Raw genomic sequence first — 22,948 nt, forward strand, 5'->3', positions numbered from 1 at the left:
ATAATTATGACCTGGCACTTTTTAAAAGACAGGTTTTTCACTTCCTCCAAAATTCATAGATACTTTCCCTTGTCTTTTCTTTTTCATTTTCATAATTTTCTCTATACTTCAATTAAGGCTTGGTCCTCATGTGGATTTTCATCCATGGCTGGAACCATCATCATAAGAAAAAGTCTCTTTTCATGGGATGAATGGCATATTCACATTTACTCTAACATCTGGCTACCCAATATAGAATCAACCCTTAAAAGGCAGGTGATGTTAATTAACATTCATAATGTAGAAGCCAGGCAATGTTGGCTATTTTTCGTCGTAATTGTTTTTTGAATTTTGGCGATGTGGCACCTCTCATCTTCTATTGTGATTTCTGTTTACCCATTCCTGTAAACAGCTCCCCTTGCTTACCTATCTGCTGTCGAACACCAGTATTATCTGTTATCTAAAGTTCGTATAATATTAGCTGGGCAACATCATGTAATGTTAGGGCCTTTTGCATTGTAATTGTATGATGAAATTGGGTGATGTGGCATCTCTGACATGTACTATCATTCTCTTTGTTTGGACACATCTGTAAACAGCCACCCACGCTTGCCTAGCCAGGGTCAGCGTCAGTATTAGCTTAGGCAATAGGAGGAGAGGAGGAAGGTGCCTAGCACTCCTCCCCTCCTTCCACAGCCAGCTATGATGCAAAATCGTGTAAGTAACACCTCTTACCTTCGTTTCTCATTAAATATATCTATTTATGTACGTACGGGCTTATTCCTTGATACTTAATTATTCCTGAAATATGCTGCCTTAAATGGATGTATGTAAAGATGTCACCTGCCGTTAATGGGTTGATTTAGGTATTGTAGTTCTGCAGGTTTTTTTTCTGTTTCCCTTATGATGTGTTGCTGGAGGGAGTGGAAGGGAGGGGGAGAGAGAGAGAGAGAGAGAGCCTCTGCTTTGCTAACCTTTTTTATGTTGCTTTTAAAAGGGCAATATCTTTTTTAGTAATGTTATGGCCAAACTTTCTCGCTTCTAATTTGGAGTCTGTGTTATGTATATTTTTTTATGTATATGTGGATCTATATATCTCCTTTTTCTGAGTGGTTCATTTTTGCATTGATATAGGACACTTTTATGCATACACTCAAAAAACTTTTGTCATTAACTCTCCATATCCATTAGAATCCTCCCCGGTCTGTCTCTTTATAATTTGAATTTCCCATTATTAGTGCTTAACATCTCTGAGTTGTGTATGTCTTACGACTTCATATGACATCCTGATTTTTCCCACTTTATTGTTGTGTATTTTTCCAGTTCATTGAAAATTTCTGGAGGATTATACTTAACATCTCTTTGCACTTCTTTCCCACAGTTGCCCTTCACATTTTGTATTACTGTGATCATGAATTCATCTTGGGTATTTGATTAGCTGTTCTAAACCAACAAGAAAGGAAAAAGAGAGCTTCCACTTCACTGGGATCAACCCAAGTAGAGCCACTCAGTCTTTGTGATTTACTTTGAAATACTCTTCTTAAAGTATTTCAGCATATGGTTTTAAGAAAGCAGCATTTTATGGCTGGAACTCAAATATTCAAAGAGTTTTGCATAGCAGGAAGAGTTAGGGAAAGATTTATGAAACTAAAGAGCAGAGCGTTCAATGGCTAAGAGATTTTGAGCCAGATGGCATGGAAGTTTGTAGACTTAAGATCTGTGAGGCAAGCAGTTGGTGTGTTTTTCCTGGAGTAAGCATAGGTGTTATTTAGACTCCACCTGCTTGAGGCACCATGAGAGAAAAGTCACCTTTTATGCACTTGCTTGAGGTTACACCATGAGAGAAAAATTACCTTTTTTGAAGCTTTATTGTCAGTTGCCAAAACAGAGAATAGTCCTGTTGAAGAAATTCTCACCACTTGCCTTCAAGTTACAGTTACTAGGTTAACACTTAATTTCACTTTGGGGGTCAAGATGTATCAGATCCTACACAAAATGCTGTATATGTAATGCTTAAATTTACAGAAAATGGACATAATGCTGGAAAAATTATTCTAAATGAAATCTAATAGCAAAATAGCAAATTTACAATATGAATATATGTTTTATAAGCACATCATTAAAGTAAATAAAGAAGAGATAGAAAGAAAAAGAAAGGAATAATGATCTATAGAAGTTGGCTGCAACAGGAGAAACCAGATGGCACTTTTAGGCATCATTAGAATTAAGCTTTGTGTGTGCTTTGAGCAGTCGGTAAGAGGCTGATTCTGTGATGTCAGCCTGATGACAGTTACTGATTAGCTGAGAGTGAGCCCATTCAGATGAGAATATATCTGTGGATGGCATTAAGTCATTCACATTGGTGATTTAGGCCTCTACCTTCTCATTAGATAAGAGGGTGAACAAGCCTTAGTTGGTGTATTGTCAAGAGATGTTTTCATAATGCTCAGAGTACATTGTAAAGAAGAGAAATGCTGATGGAACCAATTGAGCATCCATTTGTTTTTTCTCCCATTTTCTTTCTTTACTCTTCAAGAAGCTATCTTGTAATTCTGGGCAGTGATAGGCCAGAGGCACAGACATCAGTGGTCAGTCAATGAATAAGGAAGAGTAAATGTTTGGCACCATCTTTCCACTGTATTGAACTGTCTTCAGTCTGGATGGGTCGCTTGATGGTTATTAAGCCTTGTGAATGTGAATCTGCCAACACCAGGTTTTATAATGGTCAAATGGGGTTGATCCTCATAGATATTTCCCTCAAAACAATATTTATTTATTTATTTTGCTTTGTCGCTGTCTCCCGCGTTAGCGAGGTAGTGCAAGGAAACAGACGAAAGAATGGCCCAACCCGCCCACATACACATGTATATACATACATGTCCACACACGCACAATATACATACCTATACATCTCAATGTATACATATATATATACACACACAGACATATACATATATACACATGTACATAATTCATACTGTCTGCCTTTATTTGTTCCCATCGCCACCTCGCCACACATGGAATAACAACCCCCTCCCCCCTCATGTGTCCGAGGTAGCGCTAGGAAAAACACCAAAGGCCCCATTCATTCACACTCAGTCTCTAGCTGTCATGTGATAATGCACCGAAACCACAGCTCCCTTTCCACATCCAGGCCCCACATGCTTTGCATGGTTTACCCCAGACGCTTCACATGCCCTGGTTCAATCCATTGACAGCACATCGACCCCAGTATACCACATCGTTCCAATTCACTCTATTCCTTGCATGCTTTTCACCCTCCTGCATGTTCAGGCCCTGATCACTCAAAATCTTTTTCACTCCACCTTTCCACCTCCAATTTGGTCTCCCACTTCTCCTCGTTCCCTCCGCCTCTGACACATATATCCTCTTGGTCAATCTTTCCCCACTCATTCTCTCCATGTGACCAAACCATTTCAAAACACCCTCTTCTGCTCTCTCAACCACACTCTTTTTATTTCCACACATCTCTCTCACCCTTACATTACTTACTTGATCAAACCACCTCACACCACATATTGTCCTCAAACATCTCATTTCCAGCACATCCACCCTCCTGCGCACAACTCTATCCATAGTCCACGCCTCGCAACCATACAACATTGTTGGAACCACTATTCCTTCAAACATACCCATTTTTGCTTTCCAAGATAATGTTCTCGACTTCCAAACATTCTTCAAGGCTCCCAGAATTTTCGCCCCTTCCCCCACCCTATGATTCACTTCCGCTTCCATGGTTCCATCCGCTGCCAGATCCACTCCCAGATATCTAAAACATTTCACTTCCTCCAGCTTTTCTCCATTCAAACTTACCTCCCAATTTACTTGACCCTCAACCTTACTGTACCTACTAACCTTGCTCTTATTCACATTTGCTCTTAACTTTCTTCTTTCACACACTTTACCAAACTCAGTCACCAGCTTCTGCAGTTTCTCACATGAATCAGCCACCAGTGCTGTATCATCAGCGAACAACAACTGACTCACTTCCCAAACTCTCTCATCCACAACAGACTGCATACTTGCCCCTCTTTCCAAAACTCTTGCATTCACCTCCCTAACAACCCCATCCATAAACAAATTAAACAACCATGGAGACATCACACACCCCTGCCACAAACCTACATTCACTGAGAACCAATCACTTTCCTCTCTTCCTACACGTACACATGCCTTACATCCTCGATAAAAACTTTTCACTGCTTCTAACAACTTGCCTCCCACACCATATATTCTTAATACCTTCCACAGAGCATCTCTGTCAACTCTATCATATGCCTTCTCCAGATCCATAAATGCTACATACAAATCCATTTGTTTTTCTAAGTATTTCTCACATACATTCTTGAAAGCAAACACCTGATCCACACATCCTCTACCACTTCTGAAACCACACTGCTCTTCCCCAATCTGATGCTCTGTACATGCCTTCACCCTCTCAATCAATACCCTCCCATATAATTTACCAGGAATACTCAACAAACTTATACCTCTGTAATTTGAGCACTCACTCTTATCCCCTTTGCCTTTGTACAATGGCACTATGCACGCATTCCGCCAATCCTCAGGCACCTCACCATGAATCATACATACGTTAAATAACCTTACCAACCAGTCAACAATACAGTCACCCCCCTTTTTTAATAAATTCCACTGCAATGCCATCCAAACCTGCTGCTTTGCTGGCTTTCTTCTTCCGTAAAGCTTTTACTACCTCTTCTCTCTTTACCAAATCATTTTCCCTAACCCTCTCACTTTGCACACCACCTCGACCAAGACACCCCACATCTGCCACTCTATCATCAAACACATTCAACAAACCTTCAAAATACTCACTCCATCTCCTTCTCACATCACCACTACTTGTTATCACCTCCCCATTTGCCCCCTTCACTGAAGTTCCCATTTGCTCCCTTGTCTTACGCACTTTATTTACCTCCTTCCAAAACATCTTTTTATTCTCCCTGAAATTTAATGATACTCTCTCACCCCAACTCTCATTCGCCCTCTTTTTCACCTCTTGCACCTTTCTCTTGACCTCCTGCCTCTTTCTTTTATACCTCTCCCACTCATCTGCATTTTTCCCCTGCAGAAATCGTTCAAATGCCTCTCTCTTCTCTTTCACTAATAATCTTACTTCTTCATCCCACCACTCACTACCTTTTCTAATCAACCCACCTCCCACGCTTCTCATGCCACAAGCATCTTTTGCGCAAGCCATCACTGCTTCCCTAAATACATCCCATTCCTCCCCCACTCCCCTTACCTCCTTTGTTCTCACCTTTTTCCATTCTGTACTCAGTCTCTCCTGGTACTTCCTCACACAAGTCTCCTTCCAAAGCTCACTTACTCTCACCACTCTCTTCACCCCAACATTCTCTCTTCTTTTCTGAAAACCCCCACAAATCTTCACCTTTGCTTCCACAAGATAATGATCAGACATCCCTCCAGTTGCACCTCTCAGCACATTAACATCCAAAAGTCTCTCTCTCGTGCACCTATCAATTAACACGTAATCCAATAACGCTCTCTGGCCATCTCTCCTACTTACATACGTATACTTATGTATATCTCGCTTTTTAAACCAGGTATTCCCAATCACCAGTCCTTTTTCAGCACATAAATCTACAAGCTCTTCACCATTTCCATTTACAACACTGAACACTCCATGTATACCAATTATTCCCTCAACTGCCACATTACTCACCTTTGCATTCAAATCACCCATCACTATAACCCGGTCTTGTGCATCAAAACCACTAACACACTCATTCAGCTGCTCCCAAAACACTTGCCTCTCATGATCTTTCTTCTCATGCCCAGGTGCATATGCACCAATAATCACCCATCTCTCTCCATCAACTTTCAGTTTTACCCATATCAATCTAGAATTTACTTTCTTACACACTATCACATACTCCCACAACTCCTGATTCAGGAGTAGTGCTACTCCCTCCCTTCCTCAAAACAAATGCTCTGTCAAATGCTTCTAAGTATCTCTTTGTAGTAGAATAGTTTTTCATCCTTTCAAACATACATTTATTTAGCATTATCGTAAAGCTCATTGTAAAACAAGTATGAGAGACTTTTTTCAAACAGGATGTTTCAGTGTCTTCCACCCTGCTGGTAGACTATTTCTTATGTTATTGAGTATCTGCTGTTAGCTGGGAGGCTTCTGAAATAGGTTGTGAGTTCTTAGAGATTCATTACCTTGAGAGGGTAAAGTTGCCATTCCTCATGCGCATGGGATTATCACATCTTAGAGAATGATATAACTGTCAGCCAGCCTTGTAGGGCATGAGAAAGGATTTTGTCATTTTCAGGGAAGTTTAATCATTATGACAGCAGTAGTTAGTTCATACAGTATGCCAGTTGAGTACTAGTGTGTGATTTTTGGCACTGAAGAAGCCATAGTATTTTTTGTGTTAAGAGCTTTTCCATGTGATGAACTAACCATATGTGACCAGCACAAAAGGTTAAAGTCCTTTCTAAACTCAGAAATGTATCTCCTGGAACTCCTCTTAAACAATTTTTTGTATATTATTCTCACCATCCCTTTCACCATATTAAGATTAAAACATAGATTTTCATTACTTTGACAGTGCAAAACAATCCTTGTGAAAATAATGGAGGATGTGACACCATGTGTCTTCTTGCTCCTGATGGTGGGAAGACCTGTACATGCCCTGAGAGTTTTGTCTTGGGTTCTGATGGTGTTTCCTGTGAGAGTGACTGCCTCAGCTCAATGTTTGTTTGCAACAATACCTATAAGTGCATTCCATTTTGGTGGGAGTGTGACACACAGGTAAGAATGCATTCCAATGATTTCATACCCACTCCCCCACCTAGTGATACCCCAGTATGCATGCCCATACATATAGACTTAGTTGTGTGCATACAGACTGAATTTGAGTGATCCATCATTCGCTTAACCCTTCCACCGTGGCTAGTTGATATAGGATGTCTAGTTTTATTTCTGTTCACTGCAGCTAGTACACATACGGATCCAGTGTTTTATAGTTTCATGTTGAATACTGGCCCTAAGCATTCTACTATTTGTTGTCATAGAGAAGTCAGTTATAGTAATTTACAACAGGGTATTATTCCTTTATTAAGATAACATTATCCTTAGTAAACATTTCTGCCATAAGTCTTTTTTTAAGTGCTTGTTCACCATTTCTTTAATTAGCATTGTAGTGCCAGAAACAGAATAAGAAACGGCCTACTTCACTTTCATTCACTCTCTAGCTGTTATTTATAATCACTGAAACCAGATCCCCCTAACCACAACCAGGCCCCACAGACCTCTCTTTGGTTTCTCGTGAGGGATTTATATTCTCTGGTTCAGTTCATTGACAGCACATCAACCCCTTATACCACTTGCTCTAATTCATTTTATCCCTTCCATGTGTCATACCCTCCTGCATGTTTAGGCCCCAAGCACTCAAAGCATCTTACACTCTGTCCTTCCACCTTCATTTTTGTGAAAATCATCCTCAGTCCCAGCCACTCCATCTACCTTGTTACACTTCATCTCTTTTCACCAAGCCATTTGCCATGACTATGTCACCTATTTCACTCAAACACCTCACATCTGCCACCTTTTCATATAATACATTCACATTCCCTCAAAATACTCAACTTATATCCTCTTCACCTGTTCCTTACTTGTTACCACTAACTCATATTTCTTCATTGGTGCTCCAGTTTTATCTTGTGTTCTCCCCACAGTATTAACCTCCCCCGAAATATTTTCATGTTCTTCCAGAAGTTTACTGATAGTCTCTTACCCCAAGTTTAGTTTCCCCACTTCACAATCCTCCTGTAGTTAATGCCCATACAGCACTCTCCTCTACTAACAATTTTACTTCATCATCCCACCACTCACTACCCTTTGTCACTTGCTCACATCCCACCTTCTTACCATGAATTCTCTCATGCATGTAAGCACTTCTTTCATGGATACTTTTATATTCTCACACACTTTCATAATTTCATTTACTCTTGCTATTTGTCATTTTTCACCCAGTCTCCTATGATATCTCCTCACACATGTTTGTTTTTCAGGCTCATTGTTTTTCACCACCCTCTTCCCTCCCACATCATTTCATTTTCTGAAGTCTTCACAAACTTTAATCCTTGCCTCCACCAGAAAGTGATTAGACATCCTCGAAGCTGCTTTTCTTAACAAATCTATGTCCGAAAGCTTCTCATTAGCATGTCTATCAATTAATACGTAATTCAGCAATGCTCATTGCTCACTTTCCCTCAACCCCACTTACCCACATATATTTATGTACATAAAGTGTGTGAAAGAAGAAAGTTAAGAGTAAATGTGAATAAGAGCAAGGTTATTAGGTACAGTAGGGTTGAGGGTCAAGTCAGTTGGGTGGTAAGTTTGAATGGAGAAAAACTGGAGGAAGTAAAGTGTTTTAGATATCTGGGAGTGGATCTGGCAACGGATGGAACCATGGAAGCGGAAGTGAATCATAGGGTGGGGGAGGGGGCGAAAATCCTGGGAGACTTGAAGAATGTTTGGAAGTCGAGAACATTATCTCGGAAAGCAAAAATGGGTATGTTTGAAGGAATAGTGGTTCCAACAATGTTGTATGGTTGCGAGGCATGGGCTATGGATAGAGTTGTGCGGAGGAGGGTGGATGTGCTGGAAATGAGATGTTTGAGGACAATATGTGGTGTGAGGTGGTTTGATTGAGTAAGTAATGTAAGGGTAAGAGAGATGTGTGGAAATAAAAAAGAGTGTGGTTGAGAGAGCAGAAGAGGGTGTTTTGAAATGGTTTGGGCACATGAAGAGAATGAGTAAGGAAAGATTGACCAAGAGGATATATGTGTCAGAGGTGGAGGGAACGAGGAGAAGTGGGAGACCAAATTTTAGGTGGAAAGATGGAGTGAAAAAGATTTTGTGTGATCGGGGCCTGAACATGCAGGTGGGTGAAAGGCGGGCAAGGAATAGAGTGAATTGGATCGATGTGGTGTTCCGGGGTCGATTTGCTGTCAATGGATTGAATCAGGGCATGTGAAGCGTCTGTGGTAAACCATGGAAAGTTGTGTGGGGCCTGGATGTGGAGGGGGAGCTGTGGTTTCGGGCATTATTACATGACAGCTAGAGACTGAATGTGAACGAATGGGCCTTTGTTGTCTTTTCTTAGCGCTACCTCGCACACATGAGGGGGGAGGGGGATGTTATTCTATGTGTGGCGAGGTGGCGATGGGAATAAATAAAGGCAGACAGTATGAATTATGTATATGTGTATATATGTATATGTCTGTGTGTGTATATATATGTGTATACATTGAGATGTATAGGTATGTATATTTGCGTGTGTGGACGTGTATGTATATACATGTGTATGGGGGTGGGTTGGGCCATTTCTTTCCTCTGTTTCCTTGTGCTACCTCGCAAACACAGGAGACAGCGACAAAGCAAAATAAATAAGATAAATAACTCCTTTCAAACGAGGTATTCCCAGTCACCTATCCTTTTTTAGCACACAACTCAATAAGCTGTTCACCATTGGTTACATTCCAAGGTAACCTCAACTGCCAAATCATGCGTCACTAATACTCAGTCCCTCACATCAAAATTGATGATGCATTAACTCAGCTCCTCCCAAACTCTCACATCTGTTCCTTACCTCTCAATACCAGATGCATAAGCACTTACAATCACACACCTATTGTAATCCACTTTCATTTATACCCACATTATTTAGTACTCAACAATGTTGTATGGTTGTGAGGCGTGGGCTATGGATAGAGTTGTGCGCAGGAGGATGGATGTGCTGGAAATGAGATGTTTGAGGACTATGTGTGGTGTGAGGTGGTTTGATCGAGTGAGTAACGTAAGGGTAAGAGAGATGTGTGGAAATAAAAAGAGCGTGGTTGAGAGAGCAGAAGAGGGTGTTTTGAAGTGGTTTGGGCACATGGAGAGAATGAGTGAGGAAAGATTGACCAAGAGGATATATGTGTCGGAGGTGGAGGGAACAAGGAGAAGAGGGAGACCAAATTGGAGGTGGAAAGATGGAGTGAAAAAGATTTTGTGTGATCGGGGCCTGAACATGCAGGAGGGTGAAAGGAGGGCAAGGAATAGAGTGAATTGGAGCGATGTGGTATACCGGGGTTGACGTGCTATCAGTGGATTGAATCAAGGCATGTGAAGCGTCTGGGGTAAACCATGGAAAGCTGTGTAGGTATGTATATTTGCGTTTGTAGACGTATGTATATACATGTGTATAGGGGGGGCGTTGGGCCATTTCTTTCGTCTGTTTCCTTGCGCTACCTCGCAAACGCGGGAGACAGCGACAAAGTATAATAATAAAAAAAGAATATTTAGTACTCACTGCCATTCACTCTTTCACACATTCTTGCATCTACCTTTATAGAAGTCTCTGTCCATTCTTTGCTTGTGCCCTCACACTAACCCCCTAAAACATTTCCATACTATTCCTTCCCCTTGACCTTGATTTTTATCAGAGTAAGAACATCCAGGTTCTCTCCTCAAACTTACTACCTATCCCTTCTTTCTTCTTATCCTGGTTATGTTCACATTTATTCAAACATCCTACCCTGAACCTTCAAGGAGGATGAGCACTTCTGTTCTGTAGTACCGTGATGAATGTTTAGCCAAGATATATAACTACATAGTTTGCTGGGTGGTTGAGATAGCAGAAGAGGGTGTTTTGAAATGGTTTGGTCACATGGAGGAGAGAATGAGTGAGGAAAGATTGACAAAGAGGATATATGTGTCTGAGGTGGAGGGAAAGAGGAGGAGTGGGAGACCAAATTGGAGGTGGAAGGATGGAGTGAAAAAGATTTTGAGCGATCGGGGCCTAAACATGCAGGAGGGTGAAAGGCGTGCAAGGAATAGAGTGAATTGGAATGATGTTGTATACTGGGGTCGACGTGCTATCAGTGGATTGAACCAGGGCATGTGAAGCATCTGGGGTAAACCATGGAAAGTTTTGTGGAAAGGGAGCTATGGTTTCGGTGCATTATACATGACAGCTGGAGACTTGAGTGTGAATGAATGTGGCCTTTGTTGTCTTTTCCTAGCGCTACCTCGCGCACATGCGGGAGGAGGGGGTTGTCATTTCATGTGTGGCAGGATGGCGACAGGAATGAATAAAGGCAGCAAGTATAAATTATGTGCATATATATATATATATATATATATATATATATATATATATATATATATATATATATATATATATTCTTCTTTCTTTCAAACTATTCGCCATTTCCCGCATTAGCAAGGTAGCGTTAAGAACAGAGGACTGGGCCTCTGAGGGAATATCCTCACCTGGCCCCCTTCTCTGTTCCTTCTTTTGGAAAATTGAAAAAAAAAAAAAAAAATATATATATATATATATATATATATATATTTCTCAACCACGCTCTTTTTATTTCCACACATCTCTCTTACCCTTACGTTACTTACTCGATCAAACCACCTCACACCACACATTGTCCTCAAACATCTCATTTCCAGCACATCCATCCTCCTGCGCACATCTCTATCCATAGCCCACGCCTCGCAACCATACAACATTGTTGGAACCACTATTCCCTCAAACATACCCATTTTTGCTTTCCGAGATAATGTTCTCGACTTCCACACATTTTTCAAGGCTCCCAAAATTTTCGCCCCCTCCCCCACCCTATGATCCACTTCCGCTTCCATGGTTCCATCCGCTGACAGATCCACTCCCAGATATCTAAAACACTTCACTTCCTCCAGTTTTTCTCCATTCAAACTCACCTCCCAATTGACTTGACCCTCACCCCTACTGTACCTAATAACCTTGCTCTTATTCACATTTACTCTCAACTTTCTTCTTCCACACACTTTACCAAACTCAGTCACCAGCTTCTGCAGTTTCTCACATGAATCAGCCACCAGCGCTGTATCATCAGCGAACAACAACTGACTCACTTCCCAAGCTCTCTCATCCCCAACAGACTTCATATATATATATATATATATATATATATATATATATATATATATATATATATATATATATATCCCTGGGGATAGGGGATTAAAAATACTTCGAGTTATGTTCTTTTAAGGTTTTTTAATTCACCCTGGATAGGGAGGGTGCTAGGTCTTTACCCCTCTTAAGTAAAAGGGTTAAGGTTATCATGATGAATATTTATCAAATTTGTTGAGTTTTTCATTTCCTCAATCCATGATATATATATGTGGATGAAGCTGTGCTGCATATGAATACATGTATCTCTTGAATTTCATTGTTTTATTGGTTTTTCATAGCTGTGTTAGTGTTGCATCAAACTTTGCAAAATAAGTGATTTGATTGATCCTGAATTTCACTTTTTGATCCTTATCCTTGCTTAGCCATGTTTGTTTTGGATAAGACTTAGTGTAATAACTGCTTCCATTGGTGTGTAATTGCTTATTTCTAATTAACTATTTGTGCTGTACAGATAGGAAGTTTTACACCAGTAGGGCTCCATTTCTTTAATCATTCTCTATTATCGTATATCGTAGATTTATGTATGTTGTCTGCATTAACCATGACCTCAGTCATTCTGTTCCATTCATTCACTATTATACTGTAGAAGTATTTCTTTACATCCTTTTTAATAGGTTTTGTACTTTCATTTTACCTTTCTTTATCCTTACTTCTCTTTAAGAACTGTTCACTGTACTCATTGCTAATCTGTTTTAATAATTAGGTCACCCCTCTTTTTTCTTTCTTCCAAAATGTGCAAATTTAAAGCTCCAGCCTTTCCCTGTAACTGAACTCCCTTAATTCTGGTACAATTTTGGACCCTATCTTTGACCTGTGTGTGCTTCTTTTGGTGACCAAACCTGAGAAGTATATTCTAATTTTGTTTTAATATTTCCTTATCCATATACTTGAAGGCTGTTCTGATATTTGTCTATAGACTCCCAAGTGCTTCTCACACACACAATCCTGAGACTTATTTCCCGCTAGAATAATGATTATATTGAGGCCGTCTCATGTTTTGTATCATTGTCATTACTTTACACTTGCCTGGGTGTTGAGTTCCAACAACCACATTTCAGACCAACTTTAGTCTGTTTAGGTCCCTTTGTAAGCTGATGCAATGCTCCTCACTTTTTTACTTCCCTCATGACCATTACCTCATCTGTAAACATATTGAGTTTGGAGTTGATACCTTTAGGCAAGTCATTTACTTAGATCAAGAAAAGCAATGGTCCCAGAACTGAACCCCTTGGCCCTCCAGTGGTCACTTCAACCTATTTGGAAAAGGGGTCTCTGACATGCAATGTCTTTTCCTTCCCACTGAGATAATCATTCATCCACTGAAGAAGTATCCACCTTATTCCTACCTAGTGATCCAGCTTTTTTATCAGCCTCCCATGTAGTGCAGTGTCAAATGCTTTATGGTAGTCCAGATATAAACTTTATCTATGCTTCCCTTTTGTTTGGAAAAGGCTCCTCTAACATGCATCCTCTGTTCCCATGCAGTACTGTATCAAAGGCTTTTTGGCAGTCCAGGTACACAAAGTTGACTCAGCCTTCCCTTTTGATTGGAAAAGTCTTCTATAACTATAGAATTCATCCTTTGTTCCCTCCCACTTAGATGATTTATCTATGGAAATTATTCATGCAAGACAGTGTCAGAGGTTTATTGGTAGTCCAAGTACAAAAAATCCACCCAGCCTTCCTTTTTGTTTGGAAAAGCTTCTTTAACATGTGTCCTCCATTCTTTACCACTGAGATAATCTATCTGTTGAAGTTTCTCTTTATTCCTGAGTGTTATCCAGCTTAATCAGCCTCCCAAGCAGTACAGTGTCAGATGCTTTTTAGCACTCCAGATGCGAACAGTTCACTCAGCCTTCCATGCTGTTTAGGACTGAGTTCGCTCTCTCATAGAACTTTAAGAGATTTGTTACATATGGACTCCTTTCTTTAAAAGCATGTTGTCTCTCACTTTGGTAATTTCTCTTCCATAGAAAGTCACCCACCTGCTTCCTCATAATCCTTTCCGGAATTCATTAGTGATACTAGTCTGTGGAAGTGGACGTGAGGAAATTGTTGAAAAAAAATGAGGAAAAGTTTAGGTAACAGGACAGAACCCTGAGGGACTCTTGTGTTGATGGAGAAAGGGGGAGGCTGATCCATCATCAATCACAGAGATAACTTGGCCAGAGAGGAAGCTAGATATGAAGGAGCAAAGTGAGGTGGGGTGGCCAAAAGAGGGGAGGTTAGAGGGAGACCCCAATGCTACACCATGTCAAAAGCTTTGAATATGTATAGGGCATCTACACGACTTCCAAAGATCTTCCAGGATGATGCCCAGAATATCACCTGTGGATTTTGCCATACTGTTGATCAGAGAGAGAAGACTGAGTTTTGAGGTGTCTAAAGATATGGGAGTTGGGGAGCATTTCAAAGACTTTAGAAATGGTGTATGTCAAAGCAATAGGCCAATAGTTAGAGGGGTCAGAACAGTCACCCTTCCTAAGGATGGGATGTATCAGTGCATGCTTCCATAGGGAAGAAAAATTTGGTTTTTAAACAAATGGAACAGACAAGCAAGTGTGGGCTCAAGTTCATAGGCACACTCTTTCAGTGCATGGGGATGGATGCCATTAGGACCATAATCCCTGCTTGTGTCCAGAGAGAGAAGCACTTTGCGGGCAGCCTGAGAAGAGATTAAAGTTAGGGGCATAGGATTAGTAAGAGGAGCATCGGGGTGAAGGAATGCTAGAGTCATCCAAGGAGGAGTTTCAGGAGAAACAGGAACCAAAGAGAGTTGCTTTTTCCATGGGAGGGACAGGTTTTTCCACTTCCTCTGAAATTCTTTAATACTTTCCCATGTCTTTTTCCCTTTCATAATTGCCTCTGTATTTTGATCAGTGTCTGGCCTTTAAAGGGACTTTTGTCCATGACTGCAGCCTTCAGCAGAAAAAAAAATGTATAGAGCATCAGATTGTGGAGGAACAAGAGTTGTATTAGAATTGGGAGAGACTGTGAGAATCAGCTGTTTGCTTTGAAATTTGTTTGTGAAAATACATGGAGAAACAGGATGGATTTATATGTAGCTATCATGGGTCTGGAGAGAGCATAAACAGGATGGATTTACATGTAGCTTTTAAGGGTCTGGAGAGAGCATATGATAAGGTTGATGTATGGTGTGAGAGGGAAGCTGCTACAAGAATCTTGAAGTTCTTATCAAAGTTTTAAGGCTTGGGAACAAGTAAGATGAGAGGATATTAAATGTTTCCAAGTGAAGGGGTGTATGATGTCACCATGGAACACTCAACAAACTTTTACCTCTGTAATTTGAGCACTCACTTTTATCCCCTTTGCTTTTGTACAATGGCACTATGTAAGGATTCCGTCAATCCTCAGGCACCCCACCATGAGTCATACACTCATTAAATAACCTTACCAACCAGTCAACAATACAATCACCCCCTTTTTTAATAAATTCCACCGGAATACCATCCAAACCCGCTGCCTTGCTGGCTTTCATCTTCCGCAAAGCTTTAACTACCTCTTCTCTGTTTACCAAATCATTCTCCCTAACCCTCTCACTTTGCACACCACCTCGACCAAAACACCCTATATCTGCCACTCTATCATCAAACACATTCAACAAACCTTCAAAATACTCACTTCATATCCTTCTCACATCACCACTACTTGTTATCACTTCCCCATTTGCCCCCTTCACTGAAGTTCCCATTTGTTCCCTTGTCTTATGCACTTTATTTACCTCCTTTCAAAACATCTTTTTATTCTCCCTAAAATTTAATGATACTCTCTCACCCCAACTCTCATTTGCCTTCTTTTTCACCTCTTGCACCTTTCTCTTGACCTCCTGCCACTTTCTTTTATACATCTCCCAGTCATTTGCATTATTTCCCTGCAAAAATATATTCATAGAGGCGATAATTGTTGGACCATAGGAGGAAGTTGCTGAGGATGACCAATACTTTTCTAGGATTAGAAGTTTTTATACCATCTTCCTTGGCTTAACAGGATTGCCCAGCATATTTCTATCAAATTTCATGTACAATGCAGATATCTGTCTTTTTCCTCAACCTTTTTAGAAATGAAAATGGAGAATATTCATAGTCACTTTTCTTATATATTTTCTCTGATAGGATGACTGTGGTGACAATTCAGATGAACGAGAAACGTGTCGACCTTACAATTGCACACCCGGCCAATTCCAGTGTGAAAATGGTAACTGCATACATCCTTCTCTGATCTGTGACAACCAGGATCAGTGCAAGGATGGCTCTGATGAAAAAGACTGTAATAAGGTAAGCAAACTCTCTCTCAAGTACTTTCAATTTTTCTCTCCAGGGTTGGGTTATTCCATGAGTTATGAGGGAATCTCAAGAATTCCAAGGGGTTGGAAACATTGTGGTAAGATGAATGCCTCTCAGTTCTTATTTGCCTCTGTCTAGTGCTAGTGACTTACTGGCTTGGCCAGGGTACACCTACCATCAGTCAAGAACCTCTGCTTGGTAATGACATTTCTGTCCCTAGCCATTGGTACTGACCTTCCCCATACTTCTTTTGGGACCAAATGTGTGTGAACATTCTTCTGGAGCCTTGTTTTTTATTTCAGTTTCATCCACACTGTCTCTTTCCTTGCGCTACCTCACTAACGCGGGAGACAGCGACAAAGCAAAATAATAATATATGTATATATTAATATATATTTATTTTATTAATTTATTTTCCTTTGTCGCTGTCTCCCGTGCCAGCGAGGTACCCAAGTACCCAAGGAACAAATCTTCTCACCTCCAGTATTTGAGAAACAAGACTCCTCACGTCTACCTCACAGATCTTGAGGAAAAGGCTTGCTGTCTTCCCCACCATCCTCTCTCTCTCTCTCTCTCTCTCTCTCTCTCTCTCTCTCTCTCTCTCTCTCTCTCTCTCTCTCTCTCTCTCTCAACCAGATTGTTATTTCCACCAAAAGTACCTTGCTTTGCTCACCAAGGAAGAAGACTTCCTTGTCTCAACCATGACCTGACCTCACTCGAGTTGAATCAGGATAACTGTTCAAAATAGCTCCTTTGACATTTGGCTTATCATATAAAAGATTCATAAATGCCATTTACTTCAAACATTTCATTTTTGATATTCATATTTTTCTATATCTTTCAGTCTCCACAAATATATGTTTTTTCTTTAAAAGAATTGTTCACTTTTGACAGAGTTTATCAGTAAAAGTAACACCATAGATATGTTTGAAAGAAATCTTTGAGAAATATTTAGTTAGTATCATGATAATGGCTGACAGTATATATTTGTACTTTTCAGTATGCCTGTGTGTTGTCACAGTTTAAATGCCCTGCCACCAATGAATCAAGTGCCTTTTGTATTGCTGGTAATCGACGGTGTGATGGGATACCTGATTGTAATGGAGGAGTTGATGAAATTGATTGCCCAGCTCCTTCTTGCTCAGCAGATCGGTTTTCATGCAATAATACACAGTGTATACCGAAGGTCAGTTGATTTGTGCATTAAATACCACCTCCATATGTCATGTCAAACAAGGATAATAGGATGCTCATGAGAAATGGTAGTGTTTTTAAAGATAATGTTTAATAGAAATAGACTTTTGGTTTGGAGTCGTAAGCTTATTGAAAGAAGACCATACATGTGTCAGAAGAGCAGAAATGCATCCAAAAGAGTAGAAAGATTGATGATAGAGGGAACAAAAAAATGAATAGAATAGGTTGAATTGATGTATGAAAGCTACTTAGCAGTATGGAAAAATGGTCATGTACCAAGTGAATTAAGACAATACAAGTGATTGCAAGAATTCAAGGAACAACTGATTTTCATGTTGCTAGTTAGCCTATTTAATTTAAAAGAAATATTTGATTTTCCTGTTGCTACTAGCCTAGCATTTTGTATACAAAAGAAATAACTGAATTTCCTGTCGCTATTAGCCTAGCATGTCCTATATAAAAGAAATAACTGATTTTCCTGTTGCTATAAGCCTAGCAAGTTAGTATAGCCTTGCAATAGAATTTTGGATATGAAAGAAGAAAAAGTGAATGCAGAGATTATAGCAGGTTAACATATCTTAAAATATATGGTAGTTTAAATGATGGGATTATTGCCTGATTTTGTGAAAAGCTTTGCTAAGCCTCTGGAAGTGAAGAACCAGCAGAACTTAAGGAAGGTAGGAGATATTATATCAGATCTTTTTCACTGAATAAGGTAGTGGAAAAGTGTTGTATAGAAAGGGATTGTCTACAGTATTTTTACATTCTAAGAAGGTAATAATAGATAGTGAAGAAGTTTTGAAAGTTTTTGCCTGTTTCTTGGTACATGATGAACTATTTCATATGTGTAAGTGGCACATGATGAACTATTTCATATGTGTAAGGAGTCTCAGTAGCATACCAAAGATGGTCTTTGCAAGAATCACCTAAATTGAAGATTTTTTGGAAAGTTTTCCATGTAGTACATATCACTGGTGGTTAAAGTTTCATGAGTAGCAAGCCCTTACTAAATTCCCATACCAGGTATAGCCCTTTATAGAGTATAAGAAAGTAAATTCTAGATTGATGTGGGTTAAACTGATAGTGGATGGAGAGAAATGGGTGATTATTGGTTCGTATGCTCCTGGTCATGAGAAGAAAAATCATGAGAGGCGAGTGTTTTGGGAGCAGCTGAGCGAGTGTGTCAGCAGCTTTGGTGCATGAGACCAGGTTCGAATGATGGGTGATTTAAATGCGAAGGTGAGTAATGTGGCAGTTTAAGGTATGATTGGTGTACATGGGGTATTCAGTGTTGTGAATGGAAACGTGAATAGCTTGTGTATTTTGTGTGCTGAAACAAGACTGGTGATTGGGATTACCTGGTTTGAAAAGAGAGATATACACAAGCATACGTAAGTGAGTAGGAGAGATGGTCAAAGGGCATTATTAGATTACGTGTTAATTGATAGGCATGTAAAAGAGACTTTTGGATGTTAATGTGCCAAGAGGGGCAGCTGATAGGATGTCTGATCATTATCTTGTGGAGGCAAAGGTGAAGATTTGTAGAGGTTTTCAAAATAGAAGAGGGAATGTTGGGGAGAAGAGAGTGATGAGAATAAGGGAGCTTGGAAAGGAGACTTGTAGAAGGAAGTACCAGGAGAGATTGAGTGTAGAATGGCAAATGACGTGAGGGGAGGGGATGAGGAATGGGATGTATTTAGGGAAGCATGATGGCATGTGCAAAAGATGCATGTGGCATGAGAAAGATGGGAGGTGGGTAGATTAGTAAGGGTAGTGAATGGTAGGATGAAGAAGTAAAGTTGTTACTGAAAGAGAAGAGAGAGGCATTTGGAAAATATTTAAAAGGAAGGGTTGCAAATGACTGGGAGATGTATAAAAGAAAGTTGCAGGAGGTCAAGATGAAGGTGCAAGGGTTGAAAAAGAAGGCAAATGAAAGTTGGAGTGAGAAAGTATCATTAAACTTTAGGGAGAATAAGATGATGTTTTGGAAGGAGGTTGATAATGTCCGAAAGATGAGAGAACATATGGGAACATTGGGGAAGAGGGCAAGGGGGAAGTGATAACAGGTAATGTTGGAATGAGTATTTTGAGTAATTGTTGAATTTGTTTGATAAAAGAGTGATAGATGTTAAGTGTTTTGGTCGGGGTGTTACACTAAGTGAGAGAATCAGGGAAAGTAGTTTCATGAAGAGAGAGGAAGTGATGAAAACTTTGTGGAAGATGAAATCCAGCAAGGTGGCAGGAGTGGATTGTATTCCGGGTGAATTTATTAAGAAAGGGAGTGACTGTGTTCTTGATTGGTTGTTAAGGATATTTAGTGTATTTGTGGATCATGGTGAAGTGCCTTAGGATTTGCGTAATACAGGTATAGTGCCATTGTACAAAGGCAAAAGGGATGTAGGTGAGTGGTCAAAGTACAGAGGCGTAAAAATGTTTGTTGAGTATACCTGGAAAATTGTATTGGAGGGTATTGATTGAGAGGGTGAAGGCATATGCAGAACGTCAGATTGGGGAGAAGTGTGGTTTCAGAAGTGGTAGAGGATGTTTGGATCAAGTGTTTTATTTGAAAATGTATGTAAGAAATACTTAGAAAAACAGATGGATTTGTATTTGGCATTTATGGATCTGGAGAAGGCATATGATAAGGTTGATAAAGATGCTTTGTGGAAGGTCTTAAGAATATATGATGAGGGAGGTAAGTGCACAAAGCAGTGTGTAGTTTTTATCAAGGATGTAAGATGTGTACGAGTAGGAAGAGAGGACAGTGATTGATTCCCTGTAAAGGTCGGTCTTCTGCAGGGATGTGTGATGTCACCATGGTTAGTTATTTTGGTTAAGGATGGGGTGGTTAGGGAAGTAAATGCAAGAGTTTTGGAGAGAAGGGTGAGTATTCATTCCGTTAGGGATGAGCGGGCCTCAGAAGCGAGTCAATTGTTGTTAAACAATAATACAGCACTTTTGGCCGATTCAATTGAGAAACTGCAGAAGCTGGTGACTGCGTTTGGAAAAGTATGTGAAAGAAGAGAGTTGAAAGTAAATGTGAATAAGGGGAAGGTTATTAGGCTTGGTAAGGTTGAGGGACAAGTTAGTTGGAATGTAAGTTTGAATGGAGAAAAATGGGAGGAAGTGAAGTGTTTTTGATATCTGGAAGTGGACCTGGCAGTGAAAATAACCATGGAAGCAGAAGTGGGTCATAGGGTGGAGGAGGGGGTGAAGGATCTGTTTGAAGGAATAGTGGTTCCAACAATGTTATATGTTTGTGAGGCATGGGCTATAGATTGGGTTGTATGGAGGAAGGTGGATGTGTTGGAAATGAAATTTTTGGGAACAATATGTGGTGTGATGTGTGGAAATAAAATGAGTGTGGTTAAGAGAGCAGAAGAGGGTGTGTTGAAATGGTTTGGTCATATGGAGAGAATGAGTTAGAAAAAAATTAACAAAATGGATATGTGTCAGAGGTGAAGAGAACAAGGAGCAGAGGAGAAGTGGGAGACCAAATTGGAGGTGGAAGGATGGAGTGAAAAGATTTTGAGCGATTGGGGCCTGAACATACAGGAGGGTGAAAGGCGTGCAAGGAATAGAGTGAATTGGAACAATGTGGTATACCAGGGTCAGTGTGCTGTCAGTGGGCTGGACCAGGGCACTTGAAACCCCTGGGGTAAACCATGGAAAGGTCTGTGGGGCTTGGATGTGGATAGGGAGCTTTAGTTTGGGTGCGTTACACATGACAGATAGAGAATGAGTGTGAATGAATTTGGCCTTTTTTGTCTCTTATTGTGACGCTACCTCTCTGAAACAGGGGGATAGCGATGCAGTTTTCCTGTGTGGCGGGGTAGTGACAGGAATGGATGAAGGCAAGCAAGTATGAATATGTACATGTGTATGTAGTGTCTGCGTATGTATATGTATATGTATATGTATGTACGTGTTGATATGTATATGTATGTATATGAGTGGATGGGCCTTTTTTTTCCCCGGCCCTACCTCGCTGATGCAGGAAACTGATTATGTATGATTATGGTAGATATAATATTGATAATGATATACATTCTCTTCTTCTCCTCCACATCCAATTACTGCCCTGTATCAGTGAGGTATCACCAGGAAAACCATGATTAAGGCCACATCCAATCAGATCCAAACAAGAGCTATCATGTGTAATGCACAAAAACCTCATTGACCCTTCCATACTGGAGGTTTCACATACCCTGGTTTAGTCCATTGACATTACGTTGATCATAGTATACCACATCATTCCAATTCACTCTAATCTGTGTACGCTTTCTATCCTCCTGCATGTTCACACTATAGTTGCTCAAAATTTTTTTCACTCCGTCCTTCCATCTTCAATTTGATCTCCCCACTCTCCTTGTTCCCAACACTTCTGACAAATGTATCCTCTTTATCAACCTTTCCTTACTAATTCTCTCCATATGTCTAAACCATTTCAACATATCCTCTTCTGCTTTCTCAACCACACCCTTTTTATTACCACACTTCTCTCTTAACCTTTCATTACTCCATCAAACCACATCTCATCACATATTGTCCTCAAATGTTTCATTTCCAACACATCAACCCTCCTGCACACATCCCTATCTGTAGCCCATACTTCATAACTATACTATAAAGTTGGAACTACTATTCCTTCAAATTTACCCACTTTATCCCTACCAGATAATGTTCTTTCTTTTCACATGTTCTTCAGCATTCCCAAAACCTTCACCCCCCCTATGACTCACTTCTGCTTTTATTGTTCCATTTGCTGGTGTGTCCACTCTCAGATATCTAAAACAATTCACTTCCTGCAATTTTTCTCCATTCAAACATACCTCCCAGTTACCTTTTCCCTCAACCCTGCTGAACCCAATAACCTTGCTTTTATTCATATTCACTCTCAACTTTCTCCTTTCTGACACTCGTCCAAACTCATTCACCAACTTCTGTAGTTTCTTGCTTGTATCTGCTGCCAGTGCATTATCATTGGTGAGCCACAACTGACTTGCTTCCCAGGGTCTCTCATCCCACACAGACTGCATACTACCCCCTCTCCCCAAGACACTTGCATTACCTGCCTCACCACTCCATCCGTAGACAAATTGAACAACCTTGGTGACATGATCCATACATACATTGAATATATCTTTCCCAACCAATCAACAACATCCACTCCAGTTGCCTTGCCACAGTTCATCTTATGCAAGGATTTCACTACCTCTTCTTTCTTCACCAAACCAATCTCCATGACTCTCTCACTTCGTATACCACCCGGAGCAAATCACTCAACATCTTCCTCTCTGTCATCAAACATATATCACAATCCTTCAGAAATACTCACTCCATCTCTTTCTCTTCATCATTACCTGTTATCAGTTCCCCTTTAGCCCCCTTCACTGATGTTCCCATGTGTTCTCTTGTCTTTAGCACATTACT

General features: G+C 40.2%; 1 protein-coding gene across 1 annotated transcript in view; it reads left to right on the plus strand.

Annotated features, from left to right (window-relative positions):
- LRP1 (LDL receptor protein 1) overlaps positions 1-22,948 on the plus strand; it is a 1,167,923-nt gene that overhangs the window by 864,232 nt on the left and 280,743 nt on the right. The window contains exons 51-53 of the mRNA XM_071663699.1: positions 6,603-6,805; positions 16,151-16,312; positions 17,322-17,507. Coding sequence (XP_071519800.1) covers positions 6,603-6,805; positions 16,151-16,312; positions 17,322-17,507 — 551 coding nt within the window. The remainder of the gene's footprint in view (positions 1-6,602; positions 6,806-16,150; positions 16,313-17,321; positions 17,508-22,948) is intronic.

This window comes from Panulirus ornatus, chromosome 1 (assembly GCF_036320965.1).
Source record: "Panulirus ornatus isolate Po-2019 chromosome 1, ASM3632096v1, whole genome shotgun sequence".
In the NCBI taxonomy this organism is placed as follows: Eukaryota; Metazoa; Arthropoda; class Malacostraca; order Decapoda; family Palinuridae; genus Panulirus; species Panulirus ornatus.